Source organism: Coturnix japonica, chromosome 3 (assembly GCF_001577835.2).
Source record: "Coturnix japonica isolate 7356 chromosome 3, Coturnix japonica 2.1, whole genome shotgun sequence".
NCBI classification, from domain to species: Eukaryota; Metazoa; Chordata; class Aves; order Galliformes; family Phasianidae; genus Coturnix; species Coturnix japonica.
The window spans coordinates 67,404,127-67,425,355 of NC_029518.1; the positions used below are offsets into that span (position 1 = coordinate 67,404,127).

Consider the following 21,229-nt stretch of genomic DNA (forward strand, 5'->3'; position numbering starts at 1 on the left):
TATTCCCCTGCTTTCTTTATAAGAAATATCACCATCTGAATATACTACTGACATTATTGTTTATTAATGGTAGAATAAGAAAATAAATTATACCAGTATATTATGAAAATTCAAAGAAAAGAAGTACAAAATGTGGTGGCATACTTGTGCATTTTTGTAATAAATACCTTAATTGGAAATAGCTTTAAAAGNTGATTGATTTTCATATTTTTCCAGATGTTTTTCATGCCTTTTGTGATCATGATTGTTCTTCTCCTGACTTATTTTTTCAAAGAATCTTTTCTCTAAAGTAGAGTAGTAGTGAGGGACCCAAAACTGAACACTCAGTTTTGAGTTCAGCACTCAAGGTGCGGCGGCACCAGTGCCGAGTACAGGGGGACAATTACCTCCCTGTTCCTGCTAGTAACACTGTTTTTGATGCAAGCCAGGATGCCGTTGGCCTTCTTGGCCACCTGGGCACACTGTTGGCTCATGTTCAGCCGAGCATCAGTCAATACCCCCAGGTCCATTTCCTCCACACAATCCTCCAACCACTCCGCCCCAAGCCTATAGCGCTTCCTGGGGTTGTTGTGGCCAAAGTGCAGGACCCAGCATTTGGTCTTGTTGAACCTCATCCTGTTGGCTTCGGCCCAGCTCTCAAGTTTATGGCTTTTCTGCAGGCTAGAGTTCTCCTAAGGTTAGCAGGACTAGGGGAAATGGATCCAAGTTGAAGGAGGGAAGATTTAGGTTGGATGTTCTTTACTAGGAGAGTGGTTAGGCCCTGGAACAGGCTGCCCAGGGAGGTTGTGGATGCCCCATCCTTGGAGATGTTCAAGGCCAGGTTGGACGGGGCCCTGGGCAACCTGATCTAGTAAATGTGTATGTTTGGTGGCCCTGCTAGGCAGGGGGACTGAAACTACATGATCCTTGAGGTCCCTTCCAACCCGGGTCATTCTGTGATTCTGTGAAATAGAAGTTTTATTGTTTTATTTCACATGGTTATTTCTGATAAAGAAATGGAATTGCAAGGAGTGATGAATAAATCAAGGGAAAGTGGATATAATTATTATTTTTCTATTGCTATTAAATCCACGGAAATATATTACACTCTGGATTTTCCACCTTATTTTTGAAAGCATGTTTAAAATGATCTGTCATCTGCAAGGCCATGTAAGAGCTTGCTACAAAACTAGCTGAAATACATCATTTTTATCAATACTTCATATACTGGTGTTATACAGGACGACAGTGGGATGTAATATATCTGTGTTTTGAGTCTTGGACACTTTGCTTTTAGCTTTGGTGTGCCACCTAATACACGCCTAAAATTGCATGATGGTGAACTTAGTTTTTCTGGTCTGGAGTCATCTCTAAAGAATAGGGCAACCTGTCAGCCACTGATGCAGCTGCTGATGCTTGAGGTACTTCAGTTGCTTAGCTCAATTTTAGATGGAACTCTTCAACACTTAACAAGATTGTATTCCTGTGAGTACAGTTTTCTTGCTTCCTCTACTTTTTTAACTAACATTCTTCAAAAATAGTGTTTCACTTAACACTGTAATAAATGTCATTGGGGAGTATATATTTTGAGTAGAATTTTCACATTTTGCAATGTTTGTGATGTTCATTTTTGATGTTTTTGGGGTTGATAATTATTCCAGAAAGTTTGTTCAAAATTTTCTACAAATACAAAAACATAAAAATGAAAAACTGAAGTGTTTTCCCAATAACTTTTATACATGTAATCAGATACCTCTATCTAACCATGAAAGAACAGTATTCTCTAAAGGCACAAAGATTCATTAATTGCAAAAAATCAATGTTCTGATGAAATAAAACTCTGGCAGCATTTATAAATATGCTCTAAAGGTGTGATAACAAAGGTGTAAAAACAAAGCAGGTGTATTAGCTTCTTTTCATTGAATCAGGTCGCAAAAATAAATAAACTGATCTAAAAAAAAAAGATTTTTTTTTTCTTTTCTTTTCTTTTTTTTTTTTTTTTTCCTGTGATCTAGCAAGGTCTAGCAAGAAGCTATGTGATTCTAGTGTTTTAAAAACATAATTTGGTTTTCCCACCCCTTTACAGCATTCTGCTCTGGAGCCTTTGTTAAAGGAGGTGCGTCCCACCTCCCTTCTAGTCTTTGGAGGATACAAGAAGTAGCTTGGATCCATTTTTGCTACCTAGATTTGTGGTATTATGCTTAAACTTAGAGGGACAGAGAGCCGTATTGTGTTTTATTATTTCAAAATGAAATTACCATTTGAAAATACAGAGATGAAAGAGAAACGTAGGATATCAAAAGTAGCCTAATTTGTACAGTCTGTATTCTTTTGTAGTAATCTGCTTATCAAAACACTTCACCTTGTTTTACTTAAATTATTACTTTTCATCATCTCCTTCAAGTCTGTGGGCAGCAAAGTAAAAGCCATTTTCCCTCATCCTGTCATTATGTTTCCTTATAAAAAGCCTCTCCCCAGTTTTCTTGTAGGCCTCCTTCATGTACTGGAAGGCTGCAATAAAGGTCCTCCTAGAGCCTTCTCTTCTCCAGGCTGAAGATCTGAAAAGCCCCAGCTCTTGCAGTCTGTCCTCTTAGTGGAGGTGTTCCTGCCCTTTGATCATCTTTGTGGCCCTCCTCTGGATCCACTCCAACTTCTTGATAACAGCTTCTGCTGGGGGCATCAGATGTGAACGCAGTACTCCAGGTAGGGTCTCATGAGAACAGAGGGACAGAATCACCTCCCTTGAACTACTGACTACACCTTTCATGATGCAACACAGGATACAGTTGACCTTCTGGGCTTCAAGCACACATTACCAGCTCATGATGAGTCATTCATCAACTGACATCCCCTAATCCTTCTCCTCAGGGCTGCTCTAAAACAGGGAAGTGGTGGAGTCGCCATCACCGGCAGTGTTCAAGAAGTGTCAGGATAGGAAGCTAGGAGATATGGTTTAGGGGTTTTCTGTAGGTATGGTGGAGGGAGAATGGTTGGATTAGATGATCTTATAGGTCCTTTCCAACCTTGTGATTCTATGATTCTATGAAAATTGATGCTGTCTGGCAAGCTGGAGATATACTTTTAAAGCAAATGGTAGTACTTTTGATCTACCTTTCATTCTTCTGATTTGTAGCTCAATTGAGAAAGTATTATAACCTCAGTATTGCAATGCCATGTTATAAAGTACCAGTGATTAGATCATTCTTTCTGCTTAAAAAATTTCTGCTGGATTTATAAATCATAAAGAAAAAAAATTAAAAAGCCCACAGTAGCAACATCAACAAAAGCCATTTAGTGTGTTAGAAGCTGTTTTAATTTTTATTTTCTGTGTATGGGCTTTATTGTTTAAGGTGTACAGTTAAAATTGGTCACCCATTAGGATTCCGAATGCTTTAAGTACCTAGATGATTCTCTTTAAAGAATTAAAGAGCACCTACAAAATCTTAAGGTAATAGCCATCAAACTGTCAGAGGCAAAAGTAGCAGGTAAAAATATTTAGAACTAAATAAAGGAGTAGACAGCTGATGGAAAGGGAAGAAAAATATAAAGCAGGTTGTAGAAGCAGTTAATGCTAAACATGTGAAGTTTATGCCAATAAAATGAGTCAGATATGCTTTAAGTGAAATACTGTGTTTTGAACTGCCTAATGTCACCAGCGCCTGCAGGGACAGTTTGCTAACTCTCCGTGAACACATAGCCAGCTCTTCAAAGTAATTTCCATTATACAGCAGCAGAGCTTTAAAGACATCCTTATTGATCTTGTTTTTGCATGATTCAACTTGCAAAGAACAAGATAAAGTTCCTCTGATAAACATTGATATTCCATCGGTTAAGGAGAATTTCTTCAGTCTAACATATTTATTGCTGTTGCTTGTAACTATGTGAACAGCTTAACCTGCTGTGAGATTGAGAAATCATTAAAATGTTTTATTGTTGTTTTTTGTTGTTTTTTTTTCTTTTTCTTTTTTTTTTTCCTCTTTCCCTTTTAAACTTAAGCCAACTGCTTGCATTCTTGACCTTCTGGAAGTATTAAGCCTGTACTCAAGACCAGTCACAGCACTTTGTGCTGTTATACAGTCAGGACTGGGCAAGATTTTTTCCAGACTCCATTTTTTTCATGTTAAAGTCAGTGAAGTGAATGCCAGCACCTGAATTCTCAGAAGCACTGGTTGCAAAAAACAACATTCTTTCCTCCCTCCTATTTCATTCATTCCCTTTCCTTTTGTGTCTTCTTTCTTGTGCCTTATTCCCTGAGCTATATGGACTAGTATAAAAACTAAGGTAAAGGAGAAAATAGGATAATTTCATGCTAATTTAATCCATATTGTGCAAAAACAAACAAACAAGCAAACAAAAAACCAAACCAACTGAACAAACAACAACAACAACAAAAGCAAGGTTGCAGACTTGGATTCAAATATGTCATTTGATTTGTCCAGCTGTACTAGAAAACACAGAGTTTAAGTACAGGCTGATCCTGTATTTCAGTACTTGCTTGGTTACCTAAGACATACATACATACACAAGCCTGTTGTGCTGAAGGTCAGCTGGCTAGCTGCTTGCATGTCACACATCACAGTTATAATTTATCATGTATGCCTATATGTCTTTTATATGAGTTCCATAGAATACAGTATCATGGGAATTAATTCCAGAAACTCTAAGGTCTGTTTGTTTCTAAGTGGGAAGAACGGTTTTTAGGGATCCAAGGGAATGGGTGACGGCTGCTGGAAAAGGGTGTGTGGGTGGCAGACTCCTCCCACACTTTACTGTAGATCTTGCTATTGTCACAAAAGTTATACTCTGAGTAAACTAGTCCTCTTACAGGACATGCCTAGTTTACCTCTTGAAGTATGACAGATGTTTCTGAGGTTCCTTGGAGGAAGCCTTGTTTCTATAGCTGGGTGCCTGAGAAGTGCCATATTGGATGTCTCTCTGGAGGCCTTTTAGAGAAGCATATCTCCATGATTTAGAGATTGACTGCATAGACCCAAGAATTTAAATTAAGGACTCTATCTTCCATCTTTGGGTAATAAATTGACTCAAATAACAGAAGTGAAAGCTCATGTATTTCTGTCACATACAACAAATACTAGTCTAACAAAACTGAATTAAAAACAACAGCAACAGAGCTACAGAAGATACATACACACACACAAAAAAAAACAGTCCTACCAGTCAAATGTCGAAGGTATTGTTTTAAAACAGAATAGGAACAACAAAATTTAGCTTATAGGCCCACCAAAGATTCATTTACAATAAGATCTAAGACACCAGCATGTTCTTTTTAGATACCCTCTAAAAAGAGGGTTTCTCTGCCATTTAATCTGCATACTTGGTGTATGCATGAAGCTCTGACTGACTCCTGTGAGATACAAATGTTACTAAAATGGAGCCAGGAGCTGTTACCTAAATTTTGATCAGTATTTTGTAAACATTTTAAGGTTAAAAAAAGAAAAATCCATTAAATAAATCATGCCCTTATCACTGCCAGCTTTACTGTATGATGAGTTCAACCAGTGTTGGCTAATTAGAAGACAAGGATTTTTATATTTATTTTTGCAAGTTGTGGATGGGTAAAGAACAAACTGAATAGTTTTGATGACAAAGACAGCAGTTTCCTAAGAGTTTATGCAAAGCTGCTTTCTAGGGCAGGATTTTTACATATATGGTTGAGCATTCACTTTCTATATATATATGCAATTATGTGAAATTCCAGAACCAATATTTTATTATTTATGTTTTATACTGTCAATTGCTGAGACCATATATGTAAAGGATACATGCAATAGATGTTCCTGATTCTGGTGTATATGTATTCTAATGCATTTATTTTAATACACTTAGGAGAATAAATAATTACACTGGAGCATGTTAAAATGAATAAGGCAATACAGCAATATTCAGAACATATAGTCCTATTTCTGCTATTGTCTACATACTGTGTATTCTCTAGATTTCATGTTTTGTACATTCTGATATTTAATGCACAATTTGTGTAAATAGTTTTACGTGCGTGGCTAGTATAAATAAAAATCATAATTTATAATATGCTCATCCAAGTAAATACAGTTTCTCTACTGGTGATTTGTCTTAGAATAACTAAATGTTAGTCTATTGATGTTGATGGTGAATACAACACTTGCAGTATAGTTACAATTAGGTAGTAGTAATTTCTACTGTGGAGTTGGAGCCTCTTTCATAGCAAAACAGCAATTGAAAAATAGGCCACACACTGTGTAGGAAAATAGCAATTTTCTTCAAAACACTTGTTTTAAAGTGTTGTGCTGTAGTTTCACTTCTCCTATGTTTAACTTTCTTTCTGTTGTATCCTTTAAAACTTGGAAAGAGTCATAACATATATAAGCACAATTTTCCATACTTTTATTTAACAGAACAGCACGTACTAAATGCCATCTGAAAAATGGACTTTTCTGCTCTCTACTAGTTCCTTGACTGTGAGGAAAAAGCAAATTAGTTCTGAAGCCTCTTATTTGGGTTAAATAGGACCATACTAAACTATTCAAGGATTTTAATGTACTTTTGCTTATTTGACAAATATACCAATTAATTCTGCACTGAAGAAGAGCCAAATTCTTCATATTTTATTTGTTTATTTATTTATTTATTTGTTTATTTATTTATTTATTTGTAGATTAACCTTTCTATCTAAAAGGGTGCATAGCCTTCCTTGCAGCAGCAAATCTGTTTTCATCTTCACCCTTGATATTGATTAAAGTTCCAGTGATTCATTGCAATCACTACCCTCTCAAACCATTAAAAATTGAAAGAGAATTAAACTCACTTGGTTGGGGTCTCTCACTCCTTCCCTAATGTTGATTCATGCTTTAATTCTGCAAAAGCTGCTTTGAAAGAAATGACTCTTATTTCAGTATGTTGGGCCACAAGGTCATAGGCAGATGTTGATGATACAGCAATAGAGGTTTAATAAGCATGTCATTCAGGCTTTTGTCCAGCATATGCATGCTAAAAATGCATAGCTAATGATGGTGACTATGTGAAAAAAGAGTGTTTTGTAGCTGAGAATTTGCTCTATCCAAATGCTGCTATTTGTGCTTTTCTTATCTGTTATAGTCTCCATGGAAATAAATAGGAGACATCACTTTTGGAGCGACTTACATACTTAGGAATCTTTTCAGCATTAAATTTATTCCCTACAATTATGAATTTGCAGTTATGAAATGTAGGTATTGTGTCTTGCTAGCAGCTTACTGAAAAACCTTTAAGCCCATAGAGATTTAGACTTACATTATTGTATGTAGAAACCTGGATAGTACTCGATTTGCAAGTGAGTTATGTCAGAGTAGACCCTGGACTAATTACATAAAGAAGATTTAAGGATCAAGGAATGCATCTCCTTAAACTAGCAAGGAAAATATAAGAGATGACAGTAAACAATATATAGTGCGTAAGGAAGAGAATCCATGTCATCTAAAAAGTATTTAAGTGTTAGGTGCTAAGCTTATTTGTTGTGCCAGGTAATCAGTTTCTACTAAAACTGGTGACTGAATTCACCATGTAGTCAACTGAAATAAATAAATAAATAAATAAATAAATAAAAAATCAGTCTTAAAATGAAGACGTCAGATTTATGGGTCTCAGTTTTAATGCAAGATCTCTGTCTGGCTCTATCCTCTCTGTTGCTTACTTCTCTGTCACAGGGAGCAAAGCTGTTTAGGGAATTTAAGCATTTAATTTAGGAGAGCTGTAGTTGCCTAAAGGGTAGGTGCACTGAAGTGCTTGAGTTAGATTGTCTGGATCCCATCCAGAACATTTTCTGAAATAATGAGGAAAAAAAAAAAAAGCCCTATCAATATCATTGTTTTCTTTAAAATAATAAAACAAAACAATTTGATATGCAGCAATGCTGGATTATCAGTTGTGATAATTACATTCTTAATTACTTCACCCTTAGGACCTGATTCTGATCTTATTTTCATTGGTATGAAACAAGGATGAGTTAGTTAAAACTGATATAGCAAAAATGAAATATAATTGATGAGAGATCAGAATCAAGCCCTAAATGCTATGCAAAAAGTGGAACTGATAAAAAAAAACCTGAATGGTTTTATAACTTATGCAATTGACATTTTCTTAATCTAGCTCTCCAAGAACTTAACCTTTGGATAAAGAACTTTGGTCCCCTTTCGAGCTTTATAGCATTCAGGGAAGTGAAGCCACTAGGAAGTCTGTAAAAAGATGATTATGATTCTGTAGAGCTTTTAAAACCATGTAGTAAACTCTTTCATTAAATGATTGATGTATTTCCAATTTAATATGTTTCTGCCTCTGACAAGTCTTTGTGCTGGCTTTTCTTTCCAGTGAGCAGAAGCTGGAGAAGCATCGAACCATAGCATGTTCTCAAATAAAAAAAATTCCTCTCAAATCATTTTTTTTCTTTTTTTTTTTTTTTTCTTTCCCCCACAAGCAGTTTGTTACAACAAAGAAAAATTTAGAGGATACTTATGCATAAATTTTGTATATGTTATTTTTAAAGAACAGATCTGAATCTGTGGATTTCTTTAAATAATTGTCACTGTTTAATAGACGGATGTTAATTTATGTTGTATATTCAAATCAATTATCTAGTTTCCGTTTACAAATTTTTTTTCCCCTTTTTATAATGGGTTTTTGCTCACATTTGCATGGCACTATTTTTGTACAGCTTGTGCATACTCCCCAAATGATTTCATTTGGGACCCTCAGTGTTGTTCCAAATGGATATTTTCTCAGTTGCTTGAATGCATTTCTTTATACTTTGAGGGAAATGTTAAATATTGTATTCTGTATTTCTCAGTGGCAGTTTTCCATGGTAGTCACCTCACCTCTCATCAGTGAGACTGCATCCATGTCAAGCCCTCAGCAAACGAGTCATGGGCTGGCTGCGATTCTGTGATTCTGTGTGATTCTGCTCTGCCAGATCTTCCTCTCATGGGCCTGAGTTTCGCTTCCATGCATACTCACTAACTTAAGGCTTGTTACTTCTGCTATTTAAAATTGTGGTAGAAATTCCCACGTGGATATATATCCATCTTTTTAAAACTAGAGTCATAGCACTCTTCAATGAAAAAAATATGGGCTCAGAACTTGACAAAACTGCAGACTGTTTTTGCAAGGAATCCCACCCAAGCTGCTTCAGAGGAATGTGCCCATCCTTAGCAGGGACTTTATAATGCATTTCATGTGAGTTTGGAGGACTGAAACACAAGTTGTACACATTTTAGGAATGTCAGTAATGCTTTCCCCCCACTGAACAATTATGTCTTTGAAAGAACCAGTTTGATCAAACCTGTGCCACAGTGATAATTATTGTTTTTATATTTTTATAGAATATTTATATGCATTCCCATTAATATTTTATCAACTATTTTTAGTTTTTGGCATGGCACTTCCCAGATTTTTGTTGGCTATGTCTGAAGCAAAATGCTTTGTTATGGGGCTGGAATTCATTCACTGTCTCTTGGACATCTTATGCTAAATTAACATAATTGTGGTCGTTTGTAGGTCTCCTAAGCCATACTCCTAATCACCTCATATTGTATTTTACTGCTGCAAATAGAACACTTCCTCTTGGGCAAGTGAATTGTGGCAGAGATATTAGCTATAGAGTAGCAAAAAGAATGTATTAAGGTAATTCTTCTTTTTTTTTTTTTTTTTTTTTTTTATGAGCAACATCCTTGAAGCTGACATTTTTGTGACTGAATAGATGACAGCATGAAATTCAATTACAGCAAACAGTCTCAGTCATTACACCTGTCTGCTTCTAGGGGAAAGGATTTGTAAATTGTGCTTTATCCTTCCATTCCCTAAAACTTGTGTCTGTAATTGACAGTTGCCAGCAGAAATGACTGGAGACAGAAGGAGAACATAATGTGTCTGAGTAGCCCACCAGGGAAAAGAGTATCCCCATCTTTGGGAGTTTTGTGATGTTTTGTTTTCCTTAATGAAGAGTAATACCTGTGTGCCAAGGATTTACTGCAAGGCTGGTGGCAGATGTTCCAGTTAAAAGAAAAACAAAACAACAACTTATGAAAGATGAATCACTAAAAGAGAGAAAAAATAATAATAAAAAAAAAAATAATAAAAAAAAGCAAGACAAAAGAAATCAAATTAACATAGAAATATTTCTTCTGCAAAGGAAAACAAACGCTGCAAAAGAACAAAAGCCCTTCTCTGTTATTTGTAAGGCTGTTTTCTTACTCTAACACATTTGTAAGAATCAGGTTTGTGCCTGACATGTCAAAACTTATTCACAAAGCAAGAGTTGTGGATACCTTGGGAGTCGACGTTGTCACTTGTTACGCAACTCAGCATCCGTTCAGCACTGATTGATGCCCAAGTCGCCAGTTTGGGAAGAAATGGGATACAGACATGACAATAATATTTGTACCAAATGTCAAGCAAAAGTAACAGGGGAGTTCATAGAACAGGTCTAGACATAGACTCTTAGAAGAAAAAATAACAACATGATAGACAAACTGTCAGCCCTGATCTTTCTGAACTGTTTCATCTCTTTCTTTCTGGTAAGTTCTTTTTATTGGTTTGCCTTCTCTAGATTTTGCCACAGAAGACGGTATGTAAAAGTGATCGAGCTGGCAAATTTTGAGGTCGATAAAGGATTTACCAAAAAAATAATCTATTTTAAACAAACCAGTAAATGCACTTAGTAAGCTATCAATATATACTAGATATTTACAGTTTTCTTATAACTTTGTTAATACTGTTATTCTTTTTCCTCATTCATTTATTTGCAAAAGTATTCAGATAACTGGTGTTTCTGTTGTTTTCCTGAAATCTCTAGATAATTTAGGGGTTTCTCAACTACAACAGCAATAGCCTGAAAAACAAAGACAAGGGTAATGGAGTAGTGCAGTCAAGTATAACATTGCTTGCCACCATGTACTCCTGACATCTCCAGGTGCTTTGAGAGTCGTGTGTGCCTTGTGGTTTACAGAACATTGTGTGCACACTGTGTTATATTTATGAGCTGGAAAGTAAAGTGTGTCAGAGAGGAAGTTAAAATGGCTTCTCTGTAGGATATTGTTAGTGTAAAATATCTGATTTATTTGGGTCTCTTTTTGAATGCTGCAGCTTATAAACACAGTGGGGAATTTCTCTGTCATTGATCCAAAGCAATGGGTACTAATGGCATAATGCAGTGGTACTCAATAACCTTTTATCATGGGCTGCTTTCTCATGTTGAGGTTTAACTGAGGGCAGAGAAAAAAATAACACTGAAAAAATAAAGTCTTGTAAATTTCCATTTATCTGTTTAATAATGTTCAGCTTAAGAACTGTCATACTATTTTCTATTTTCTGGGTTGTTATTATTATTTATTTTTTTGCATGAATTAGACTGCAAAATAATATGAAAATTATTTTACATATTAGTGTAAACATGTAGATTAATGTAGGAAAATTTTCTCAAGCATTCAAAGGACCAACTACAGCTATGCATGGCTTGAGTAGCACTAACATGTTGCCGTGTTTTGAGATGTATGAATATTTTTTCTTTCACACAAATCTTTTTCTGATTTATGGGAAGCAGAGCAAACACAAGAGAGAGAAGCCTTAAAATTTGCCCTGTACCTGCAAACCATTGTTAAGGTTTTATTTCAGATGACATCTGTGTTGCTCCTTGTAAAGGAGTGAGGGCGTGTGTCTTGAAGCACAGTGCTTCAGACCAACATGAATCCAGGTTTGATGCCCCGTGCTGGCCCTAGGCCTCTGACAGCAATTGCTGCCATTCCTCAAGGTGTATAATCTATTTGCCTACAGATCTTACTGATCAATTTTGGCAGTCTTGATGCCTGGATTTTACCCCACAGCAAACCACAGCACGGTGGAAGGCCAAGTTCATTTAACACTCCTTCTCTTGGGAGCAAATTAGTGCAGAAGGGTGCTCTTTGTGCGGCTGTCGTACAGGGATGGAAACAGAGTACAGGGAGCTTTGTATTCTCTTCCTGGACAGCCATTTAAGAGCCAATAGTTCTCTGCTACTATTTTCATACTACTATTTTCATATATATTAAAGGATTCATTTTGTGTTCATTGCCCGTAAGAGTTCAGGTGCCAGACACAGTTAAAAGATATTGACAGACAACAAAACCATGTTGCTTAAAGATTTCTACCCAGGAAGGAGACAACAACGTTTTACAAAGAAGTGGTAGATTATGTTATAACTTTTATGACGTTATATGCCTGACTTTCCATGATCTGCTTCTGTTGGCAAAGTCCCCTTCAGTCAACACACTCAGAACGCTCAATTGCTGCAGAAAGCCATTGCAGGAGACCGGTATTAATGCTTCATGGAATGTGAAGTATATGTTGATAAAGTGTTACAGGGATAGAAAATTTGATGTCTTTGTTGCTGTGTGAAAAGCTAGTGCTTTTAAAATGATTGCCACACCTCTTCCAGATCTGAAAATGGAAGAGGCCAAGAGCCAAGAGTTTTAATCCTTTGGGAGTGCTGCTGCAAGTGTCCTGTGCTATGAGAGTGTGTGAGTGCTACTGTTGATTTCAGCAAGTACCAGATAAAGATTAGGTTGTTGTAAGTACATGACTGCTCTTACAAAGTAAAGAAAGATAAAACGATAGCTCATTCACTCTTTCTATAGCAAATCAGGAAACTGGAGATGCAAATTCAGGTTTGTTTGCATTTACTAACCTGTGCTCTTACTCTGCACTGGGATCCTTTCCCCGCCTTTATTTGGGAAACTCTGCATAATGTGAGACTGCAGAATTTAAACCTTTATTCCTGGGGAGCTGTAAATAGTTTCTTGTATAGACATGAGCTAGTAACCATTCCGAAATACTGTTTCTAGAGAGAGCTTAAAAAAGGTATGAGATGAAAAGTTTCCATGACTGATGCTGCCAGATGAAATTGAGACCCATTCATGATGCAGAACTGCAGAGATCTCAGAGAAACAGCTGACTAGGTTTCTTTTGCTGACTACTCTTTTTTCTAGAAAACAGTGCTAGGGCTGATTTTGTGCTGGCAATTGCCACATAATACCTAACTTCGCTTATGTGTGAAAGTCCAGCTTCATGTGTTTTCATTTTTCAGTTTATAATGTTTTGTTTTAGCATTTTATGTTTTTTATATATATTTCTTGGATCCAAAGTGCAAAAGACTTAATTTTGTATCTGCCTGTGTATTTTGGAAAGTATACTGCAGATAAAGGGAAACATCAAGCGTGAGAAGCAAAGAATTGCTAAGAATAGAGCTAAAGCATGAGCAATATTATGATTTAATATTTTTGCAGAACTCTGTTCTAAAACCACAGTCTTCCAAAACAATCACTGCAGTTTTCTACACATGAATATTTACAGATATTAATAATATACCATATGCTTGGCTTAGCAATGTGAATATAACACATCAGTCTACCAGATGCAAAATTCTTTCTGTAACGTAATATTTTCTTGGAATATCCTGCTCTCTTTGACACCTCCGTTTTAACTTTTTCAATAACTTGATCTGGAAATGATGATGAGCTTGAAATCTATATAACTTGAAGGCTTTATCAGTAAAGCCCAGCAGAGTTATATTTCTCTGTGGCTGTGATGTTGAAACCTGGTGAAAAATCAATTTTTCCTTTTGCTGAATGGTATATTTGAAGCATTTAGAAAAGGTGAATGAGTGTGCTGAGGGCCTGTCATTCACAGAGTACTTCCTTATGCAGCATGTGTAGGTACATCTCTTATTAGCCCTGAGAGGCTGTGTGTGTTTGATGCATTGGATGTTGTATCAGCAGGAAGGAGAAAAAGAGAAGATGAAGTATATAAGAAAGAAAGTTGATAGCAGATGATGTTTTGAACAGCCTGTATCCCCAGGTGTAATACATTATGGAAATAATGATCGAGACAAGTGATGTTTCTCTGTAACCTGAAAAGGTACATTAGGGATTATGCATACTCAAGTTACTCTGGACTATGCACTTAGTTGTGTCTGCATCGTGAACAACTGTTAGAGATGCAGTAGAAATGATTATATTAGAATAAAGAACAAAATGCTTCTGACCTATACACTCTCATTAAGCACTCATTAAGAGATGTAATAAAAAAGGCCGGATAAAGACAGCATCTATGTCTAGCCTGTACCACTGATTAATTGGCTTATGTGATTTCTCCGGTTCACTAAGGATTCCTTCCAGTAGCAATAGGCTGCTGTACCTTGCCTTCTCATAGTAACTGTCGAGGCTCAAAGTAGGACACAAAGTAAGTTCAGACAACATATTACATTTTAGGAATATCTTGTAATATAGGTCTTACATACAACATTATTATTTTCAGAGCCTCACAAACATATAGACTCAAGGTCAGAATTGACAGCATATTCAGCCTGCAGGGCTGAGCTCTGTCTTCTGCTTTATTATAGATTCTTCTACTGCTGAAATATAGCAGAATATTTTTTGGCAAGGGAAAAGAAACAAACAAAAAAACTTTTAATCTGATCATGCTTGAATGAAAAGAATATTAATAATCAGGAAATACAGCTCATTTATTTAAGACTTTGCATGCAGGCTTGCATGGCTAATAATTCACTGAGGTTTTCTTTTGCATGTAAATCCCTTAAGAATGGAATATGACTGCGGTATGCTTTGTTCAGATGTAAAGTGGGAATCTTGTACAATATATTTCCCTTCCCCTATCAACATCTTCCCTGTTCTCTATTCCTCCTTTCTCACTTTGTTTTTCCCTCCCCACATCTCCAAAATTAACTAATGCTAGAGTAAGTGAGTTCATTTTACTTGAATGCTTCGAAAAAATGAATGTTCTGACAAGCAGAATGAAAAAATTGGATAAGCTGAAAGAAAAAGCAATGAATGTTGAGAACAATTTCCAGTGACATAGGTAATAAAATATTGTTTCATTAGAAGTATGGACATTAACAATTTTGGACATATAAAAATGTAAAATTAACAGTCTGAAAACATTTATCTGTATGAGTTAGAATATTATACATGAAACACAATAACCTTTCTTGAAATTCGGCTAGGCTGTTGTGCTACTCATTGAGAAAAAAAGACAGCTAGTTAAGTAGTGTATTGAAAATTAGATAAGAGTAAATAAGTTTTCTGCATACTGCATTACACTCCCTTAGCTACAAAAAGAATATATATACTCTAGTTAGAGGGTGAAAATACTCTAGACTTTTAGAAAGAGTATGCAAGGAGTGACAGATCCTGACTCTGGAAAGCTTTATCAGCCGATGGTCATTGCATGACACAATTTTATGAATTTATTAGTCTGGCAGCCTACGTTAAGAGGTCTTCAACTTTGATTATATTGAATACATAACTTAATAGTTTATAATGAAAATTATCATGTATAATTTCTATTCTTAATTTTCATGGACCCATGGAGCCTCTAGTGAAATGTAAATAAATTTAATTTTAAAGCCTCTGTGACTATGCTTGTTATAATAAAAAGGACTAGAAACAGAATTAAAATGTGAATCTAGAAATCAAATTTTAAGTTTCCTTGAGAATTATCATATTAGTTGTGCTGTAGTGATTCTTACTTTAAGTTTTTGTCCTTAATGCTAGAGGACTGTACATTCTTGATATTTTCTTCCTTCCTTTAAATTAAACAAGATGGGGATACGAAGGAATTTTAAAAATGGAATTGTTGGAATTACATTTTGACATAAGTGGTACAAGAAAAAATGTAGTTTGCCTCCTTGTTACTGCAAAATATCTTTGTTCTATGACAGAATTTCTATCTGTATTTAATCAATGGTAATAATTTTACATAGTGAAAGCACTGTATACAGTTCTGAAATAAAGTTGTTCCTGTTCCATCCCCTAGGAAAAAGAAAGGATTTAAAATTTCCATTAAGTTTGTTAAAAATTGTAGATTCTGTACTCGAAGTATGTATAAATAAATGCATCTCTTATTTTTGCTTACTCTCCTTACTGAATCGACCCTCCAAATATGATCACTTTCCTATAAACATAACTGTCACTTTGTTTTTAAATAGAGGAGAGGAGGATCAACTTCTCTATTTCTCTTTTATGTGAGCAATGCTAAACCCTTTAAATTAATTTAATTATTTCCAATAAACTGAACAGGAACAAGGCCAAGTTCTGCATAGTTCTAGTGCTGTAGCTGTTTTTTAAAGAGCTATGATTCACAGGATTTCTGTATGCAGCATGTATAGTTGTGGAAAAGTATGACGCTAGGTTTTCTTTGGAAGTACTGATGAGCAGTAACTCCACAATCTTTCTTTTTTATTAAGCAGGAGATAAGCTGGTCAAGAAAGTTACTTTTTCAGTTACTCGTATTATACTAGTTAATAACTGTCATTAAATGAGATTCAATATCCATATAACAGTTGTAGATCACTTTTCAGAAACTTCAAGCAACACCTGATTGTGAGTGTTGTTTCTTAGGAAACTGTGTATGTGTGTATGTGTGACTGTGTGCAGTGAGGAAGGGTAATACAGTGACCCTTTATTTCATAAGATATGCTTCTTAAATTACCTCAGACTCTCATTAGATACCAGAATCAAGGATGGAAACTTCAGCTCTAAAGAAAGAATGTTCCAGGAAGGTTTGAACAAATGCAAAAGATGGGCTTTAGTCTCTTAACAAAGTTTGTTTTCACCACTAAATCATGCTGTAATCAGATAGTTTGGCAGGCTATTTGTTAAGCAGCATTGGTATCAACTACGTGAAGTCAGCCTAAAATATGTAGTTTTGTTTTTAACAGATTATTTTTCTTTTTATAAGTACTGTTGAAACAAGTGCAATAAATATTTCGATTCTTATCACAAATCAATATAAAAATCTATCTCATTGTCTTAATCAGAATATGTTTACCTAATTATTATTCCTATCTCATCAATTTCAGTTTTCCACTAACTTCAACAATGACACTTTTTTGCTGTTTGCACTTTAATTTGATTTCCATTCTAAGTTTATGAATGGTAATAGGATACTGCTTGAATATTCATTAGCTTTGAATTGTGATCCATGAAAAGGTGCTTTCTTTTACCTTAGTAAAAGTGGCTCAGCATGGGGTGGGTCAGTAATGACGTGTGATTTTAGGCATCCAACAAATTTCCTTATTATTTATTGACACATCTCATCCAAACAGCTCCCTCACAAGTTAGTGGAGTAATGAAAGAGAGAGTGCTGCAAAGGAGCGTGGAGCTTTCCTGGCAGGAACCAGAACATCCCAATGGAGTCATTACTGAATATGAAATCAAGTATTATGAGAAAGTAAGTGCATAGATTATCTGTAATGTACAGCAATGTACTGTTTGCAGTGTGTTGGCTCACTAAATTGTGGAACAATGTTAAAGCCGTAACCATGTTATCAGCTACCCTGTCTCTTCAAAGTCATTATGGTTCTGCTCACTTTTAATAACTAGTGCCTCACTGCAATTATTATTGCTAGTTTGTGTCACATTTATTATATATAAATTTATTATATATTTATTATATATAAATTGGACTGTGGATATTTTACCACAAAATTTGTCCTTTCCCAGTCTTCTTTACATTGTCTTTAAAGCTTTTATTTTATTTATTTCCTTCTTTGTCAGTATGATTTCAGTCTTGAGATGAGACATCAGATACAATCCTTGAGTGCATTTGCTGTTACATTTTAAGATGTACAGCTTAGACATAGTGCCTGAAAACTTCCACACTTCCTACAGTTTCAGCTGATAAATATTCCTTATTTGTCCTTTTAAAAAGACCCATGAACAAGAGATTTGTTTTTCACTCCTTCTCTTGTTGCAGAGGGCTGCTTCTCAGTAGTAGATGAAGTGATATCTGTTTCTGTTGGATTGAAATTGCAATCTTATTGATGTCAATCAGAGTTTTGCCTTTCATTTCAGCACATCTAGGCCTTCATTCTTTATGATGTACTTCAGAATAAAAAAAATCTGACAAGCGTGTAAGCAGGGTCACATGTAACTATAAGCCAGATGAAAATGGGGTAAAGGCAGGTTGTGCAGCCAGATGCTTGTCATAGGATGTGAAATAAGTGTGGCTTATCCAGATTCCCTAGGAAATTTACTGTAACAAATAGCATAATCCTGGCTTTTACATAGCATTCGTTGAAAGGGGGAAAAAAAAAGATTTTTTAAAAACTTCAAGGAAAACAACAAAGGAGCTCCTTTGTAATCACTTGTGAAGATATTTCATCTCTGCAAACAAGGTAGTAGTGTCTCTGTATCAACAAAAGTATGTCAGCTTGCTAGCTAGAGTGCAATCAGATAAATTCAGACCAGAATGGATATAAAATCATCATATCTAATTTTCAGAGCTTAATTACATTAATATTCTTACCAGTAGATATTTATATGAACTGAGAAGGGAATAAATTGTTTATTTTTGATGTTAACTTCCTCTTTTAGCTGTTCACTTTGATGGCTTTTGTAACATAACTTACCAGATATTTAAAGTCAGCTAAAAATTTGTGTGAAAGGAATTTTACTCATTTTGGCAAGTAATTTTTTTCCACTCACACACTCGCATGAAAAAAAGTCTATACATTAAAAAATAGAATGAAAAAGACACATATTTGCCAAAAGCAAAACTGTTCTCTGCACAAACACAGGAAATAAAAAACAACACAATTTTGCTTGGTTTTATATCCACAATAGCTTGTGATCTGTTAAAATAAATTGAACATAAAATTACCCACTATACTATATTTTTCTCATGTGATAACTGATAGAATGAACTGTTTATTATTTTCCCTACATGCTAATTCTCCTTTTAACAAGCAGAAGAAATTCATTGCCAATTTCCTGTATTTGCCAAGACAAGAATTGCTGTTATTTTTTTTCTTGTAAGTGAAGGAAACCTGCCAGTATTCTATTTATTGCAGTGAAATTAAGAAAAGAGAGTAAGAACCTGATCCTTCAGCTAGTCACAGATATACTGAATTTAAACCTTTAATTCAGTGAGTCTATTACAAAAAATCTTAATGACTTGCTTTCATTTCAGAGCAGTGCAGATCAGTTTGAATCGTAAGCTTCTTCCTCATAATTAGAAAGGCAGGTTTTTTTTGTTCCATTATTGTGTTAGGCCAGTCATTCCACCTCCCACCCCAGCCCCCCCCCCAAATATAAATAAACAAATAAATAAATAAAAATCCCACAAACAAACAAACAAAAAAGATCTGGAGATTTTCTCCTTTTAAGGCCAAATTAAATCAAACATTTTTTGTGGTTCTGAAATGTTCTGATTAGTGTTTTTTTTACCTCTCATCCTTCTGGCTACAGCTGGAGTGGAAAATGCCTGAAATCTCCCAAGTAAGCCTGCCCTGTGATGTTTCTGGCTCAGATTATTTTTACTTCTTTGTTGTTGGTTTATTTATTTATTTATTTTTGTAATTCAAGAGCTGCAAATAAGGCTCATTTATGGTTCAAACCCAAAACTCTGGAATTCCATTGTGGCTCACAGTGTGAACCTGTAGGAGTATTTACAGTCTTATTATTCTTGATTCTCCTCTCTCAAGCATTGCTGTTCTTCCTCACATATCAAGATACATTCCACCATGGTCCTCACTTACAGATGATTTAAATTTTCTTGGAGAAGATATGAAAAATTGTTGCTAGCTGAGTTGATGGGCTTGGACAAATGACTGAGAGAGCAAGGCCCAGGGGAAGCCATTAGTGAATTTCTGAAAAGAAATCATATATGTTGTGTTGAACCAAATATTTCAGTGTAAGCTGCTTTGTTGACTGTAAAGGGGAAGGTTCTCCATCATTTTTGAGCTGACAAATTGAAATGAGTTACAGATTTATTTCTTCCCTCTGTATCTGTCTCATTAGCACTGCCTTATACAGCTCATACTTCTCTGGTCATATAGTACATTCAGATGGTAGGTTAACTCATCTCTTCTGTCCTTCAAGTCAGGGTTGCATTTGCCACTGAAAATCAACAGAGCTGCACATACCTGTTCTGAAAGATAATCTTGATCATTAAATGTGATGAATCCCATGAATGTGATGAAGACTCTACAAAAACTGTCATAAGAAGGATCTAAAGAACTACAGGCTGGTCAGCCTGACCTCTGTGCCAGGGGAGGTTATGGAATTGATCACCTTGAGTAAGATCACAGGGCATATGCAGGACAACCACAGGATCACACCCAACAGCACAGGTTCATGAAAGGCAGGTTCTGCTTGACCAACCTCATATTTTTCTACAATCAAGTGACTGACCTGGTAGATGAGGGAAAATCTATTGATGTAGTCTACTTAGACTTCAGTAAATCTTTTGACACACACCCACTCTCTTTCTCTCAGTATCCTCCTAGAGAAGCTGACAGCCCTTGCCTAGACAGGTACACAGGTACAGCCCTTTGCTGGTTAAAGAACTGTCTGGATGGCTGGGCCCAGAGGGTGGTGATGAATGGAGTTAAATCCAGCTGGTGACAAATGGTGTTCCCCAGGGGTCAGTATTGGGGTCCACCCTGTTTAATATCTTTATTGATGATCGGGATGAGGGGACTGAATGCACCTGTAGTTAGATTTCAGATGACACCAAGTTGGGAAGAAACACTAGTTTGCCTGAGGGTAGGGAGGCCCTACAGAGGGATCTGGAGAGACATAATTGCTGGGCTGAGGCCAGTGGGATGAAGTTCAACAAGACCAAGTGCTGGATTCTGTGCTTCAGCCAAAAAAACCTCAGGCAGCGCTACAGGCTTAGAGCAGAGTGGCTGGAAGACTCTGCTGAGGAAGAGAACTTGCAGGTGTTGGTTGATGATCAGCTGAACATGATCCAGAAGTGTGCCCGGGTAGGATAGAGGGAATGGTCTCAAGTTGTGCCATGAGATGTTCAGGCTGGATATGAGGAAAAACTTCCCTTTAAGGGTGGTCAGACACTGAGGTATGCTGCCCAGAGCAGTGTTTGAGTCACTGGCATTAGAAGTCTTCAAGAAACATGTAGATACGGTACAAAGGAATATAGTTTAGTGGGCAACATTGGTGGTAGGTGAACGGTTGGACTAGATGATCTTAGAAGTCTTTTCCAACATTAATGATTCTATGATTCCGTAACTTTTTAAATATAGTAAATATATTTGATGCAGCTTTTATAGCATTTGAATGTGAGCAACTACACATAGGACTTGTAATGTTACAGTTTCATATTTTGAGAGTGTCATACTGAGCCTCTCTCCTTGAATTCTTCTATTATAATTTTTTAGAAGTGTTGGAAATAACGAACAAAATATGTTCTGACCATACAGTAACGGATT

At 35.9% G+C, this 21,229-nt stretch overlaps 1 protein-coding gene across 5 annotated transcripts in view; it reads left to right on the forward strand.

The window, feature by feature from the left end:
* The window catches only part of EPHA7 (EPH receptor A7), a 158,626-nt gene that overhangs the window by 95,993 nt on the left and 41,404 nt on the right, over positions 1-21,229 (forward strand). For all 5 annotated transcript variants that reach the window (XM_015858873.2, XM_015858872.2, XM_015858876.2 and 2 more), the window contains exon 6: positions 17,105-17,229. In XM_015858873.2, the coding sequence (XP_015714359.1) occupies positions 17,105-17,229 (125 nt within the window). The remainder of the gene's footprint in view (positions 1-17,104; positions 17,230-21,229) is intronic.